The sequence below is a fragment of the Branchiostoma floridae genome, chromosome 12 (genome assembly GCF_000003815.2).
Source record: "Branchiostoma floridae strain S238N-H82 chromosome 12, Bfl_VNyyK, whole genome shotgun sequence".
Lineage (NCBI taxonomy): Eukaryota > Metazoa > Chordata > Leptocardii > Amphioxiformes > Branchiostomatidae > Branchiostoma > Branchiostoma floridae.
In genome coordinates this window covers 15,057,647-15,061,063 of record NC_049990.1, presented here as the reverse complement: position 1 = coordinate 15,061,063, position 3,417 = coordinate 15,057,647, and the positions used below count along the sequence as shown (strand labels likewise).

Genomic DNA, 3,417 nt, shown 5'->3' with positions numbered 1-3,417 from the left:
CGGCCGAGCTAAATTCTTGATTTGTAAACGGGGCTTATGGACTGCAACTATTTCTGATAGTGCATGTGGGGTGTGCGACACAGCCAGAATTGAACTCACTGCTTCTTGTTCCAGAGGTAATAATCACTCTGGATTGTGCACGCTACTCAAGTTGTAAAGTTTCATCCCTTCTATTAGCGTACTAGTCAAGAATTCAGGGGTCTTAACCTAGCATCCCTCGATTACATTTAGAATTGTACCACACCACATACAGGCTTTTCATGTCAATCATGTATGTTCTTGGCACAGCTACCTGGTAGGAGAGGAATTATGGGTAGTGATGGAGTACCTGGCCGGAGGATCGCTGACTGACGTTGTCACGGAAACCTGTATGGACGAGGGCCAGATCGCTGCCGTGTGTAGGGAGGTAACGTGCCACTGTTCAGTTGTGTCCTTCAGTAAAATGGCATTGAAAATCACCTGTTGAATAATTACACGGTGAAGAAACCATACGCGGAACCTCTTTTGATGTGGGTCAGATCGACAGCACACCAAATTGTTGATGCCTGTTTACAGTTTTAAGAGATGTAGCATTATAACCAAACTTAAGCATTCTTCCTATTAATAGATCTTTTTGTTTATGCTTTATGTCAGTTAAATGTACTGTCAGTTGACCTCCCCCTGAAATGAGTTTAGAAACATCTTTCCAGAAATGGGAATGTACAACAAAACACATGTAGAAGACTTAGATGCAGGTCTATCCTGTTATGTACATTATAGATCATGATATCATGTGTTTGCAATGACACAGAGACCTCGTTCTTACTGTCAAATTGAAAGGGGGACAGTGCTGTACTTTAAAGTTTAAGACTTGTGGATCCTAGTATTCCTACATGCAAAGCAAGAGCCATGTGAATACAGTAACTGTCATTTATCCGCTAAAATACCATGAAGCAGTGGAGAAGATTTTGATACATTGTACTCTCTAATGTTTGTGCCCCCTGTTGAAGTGTAGCCTTGGTGCCATCCTAATTAGTTTATCCGGGCTCCCAAACTTTAATTGAAGCCACAGTAATGATTCGGTCCCATTTGCACTAGTACCGCAGGGAGTGTGGGCCCCAGCCAGGCTTTGCAGACACAAATTTGCCAGATACTGGAGGCCCAGGGGTACCTTTTAGCATTTCCAAGATTAGGTTATGACGTCTATTTGTCTCTGGGTCCCAGGTTGATTTTAACTGTGAGTTTTAAAAAATCTGGAGCCTGTCTGTGCCCTAAAATAGCCGGCTAGTAACTACAGGGTCAACCACGAGGCCATATGAGTGGGACCCCTTTTTCCAACTGTGACTGTACAATGTACAATGTAGTATTATCCAAGTAGAATGGCACCCAGGCTTGTTGAAGAGTGGTATCAACCAAAATATTTCCAAGACAAAGCGACCTTTTTTGAGTACCAGTGTGTGGAGTACATCCCGATCCCATCTCCACTGAGAACTAACCCTGTCTCCATGTTTTGTGGCTGTTCCATGTTCCGTCCGTACAGTGCCTGCAAGCGCTCCAATTCCTGCATGGCAGTGGGGTTATTCACAGGGACATTAAGAGTGACAACGTCTTGCTTGGAATGGACGGCCATGTCAAACTCAGTAAGTCCGAGGTCAACGTGTGGTGCGGCACCTTCCCTTGTTGCCCTCATGATGTGCCTACCAAATCTAACATCTCAGAACAACAGGCAACACTATGGGAGTAACCAGGGAAGGTGCTGAGGTGAAGGGTCGGGGCAAAGGTTAAAGGTGACTCTCGTACCTTGCCACCTCCAGGTGTTGCAAGCCCTGGAGTTTCTCCATGCCAACCAGGTGATTCACAGAGACATCAAGTCGGACAACATTCTGCTGGGCATGGACGGCTCAGTCAAGCTCAGTGAGTAGCGACAGCCAGGGGGGTGTCTGTGATCCGTTAGGGGGGTGCTTGTCTGGACTGTTGGAATGAGATCATGAGAGAAAAATTTGTTGAAATGTACAGAGAGACCTCCAAATTTCTCATGTTTCGATTGATCTAATGCTACAAAGTGTTTCCAAACAGTAAAAATTTATCGATTTCTAAATTAGTTTGGTGGCTCCGTCTTTGGAAATTTGACATAGTTACAAGTACATCAAAAAATATTTTCAAAATGTTGCTGCTTGAAACCATTCATTGCCTTGATATCCCTAAATACCCTGTTTTTAAAAACAACCCTTATTATATTCAACTCATCTCACCTCACCTATCCCTTGACCTTCTAGTGGGTCGTTGGGGTACCATGACTCATCTACAATATCAAAAAAGACAGGAACAGTTTTACATTATATCTAGAGAATGGACCTATACAACAGTCCAGATGTTGGACCCCTCCACAAATGGTCATCCTCACAGTAGATGGTGGCATGAGTGTTGCCATGGCAACAGTAGAACTTCACCCGTCTTGTCGGCCTGCAGATCTGTCGTACTAATCTATCTGTAGCATCATCACATCTGTAGCGTGTTTGTCACATCTTTGATGTTACGTTCAGTAGGCATGTCACCTGCCTGAACAACTCAGTTGTTGCTCTGGGTGTCTGTGTGTGTGTATTGATCATAGCTTTTAATCCTGTCGGGTCTTGGTGTCTTTTCATCATATACAGATACCATAGCCTCTATCAAATACTGGCGAAACCGATGATTGAACCGCATATTGTGATTGACAGATAGAATTGGTCTATTGTCTGTATTCATTTGTAAAGTACCTTCAAAACTTCCTTCAACAGCAAGTAATGGAAAATTGTCTTTCCAAAAAAAAAAAACTTAAAAAAAAACGTGAGTAGCGGTTCAGAGGTATACTCCAGAAGATTGGATTTTCCAGAATCTTTGGGGAGAAACTTCACACGCACAGACAAACCGAAGCTACATGTATAGCTGAGTAGGTTTGGAATGGTTTGAGTTCCAAATGTCATGCTTAAAAGTGACGTGGTCTGTGCTTTTCATATGACGAACTTTACTGTTGTGTACATTTCCACTTTCAGCATGTTGATTGTTGTTCATGCCATTGTGACAGTCAATTCTTAAATTAGTTAAGAGGCGTAAATAAAGCACAAACAAGGCAAGATTGCTAATGAGTCCATGAAGCTAGTGAAATTATCTACAAAAAGTCCATGACCTTTTTCTGATATTCTTCTGTAACAGACTTTCCTCAGACAGAGTTTCCCCACCTGCGCCAAGGTGTCGGTTAGTGCCCAGTTCAGCACTTTCCATCTGCAAATGAAACACAGAGTCTGACATACACAGCTGCAATACTACATGTACTTGTGGAAATGCTTTTAGCTCATTGAAAATTACATTTTTCAACAATATTGGGACTTTTGCATGGCTTCTTGTCTTGTTTGTGGTTGAGATGCCTCTTGAAGTTGTCTATCCATCTTTGATGTACTG

The 3,417-nt window shown here is 42.7% G+C and overlaps 1 protein-coding gene across 1 annotated transcript in view; it reads left to right on the top strand.

Annotated features, from left to right (window-relative positions):
• The window catches only part of LOC118427040 (serine/threonine-protein kinase PAK 3-like), a gene marked incomplete in the record, with an annotated part of 40,541 nt that overhangs the window by 28,069 nt on the left and 9,055 nt on the right, over positions 1-3,417 (top strand). The window contains 2 exon segments of the mRNA XM_035836677.1: positions 254-406; positions 1,794-1,893. Of these exon segments, the coding sequence (XP_035692570.1) occupies positions 254-406; positions 1,794-1,893 (253 nt within the window).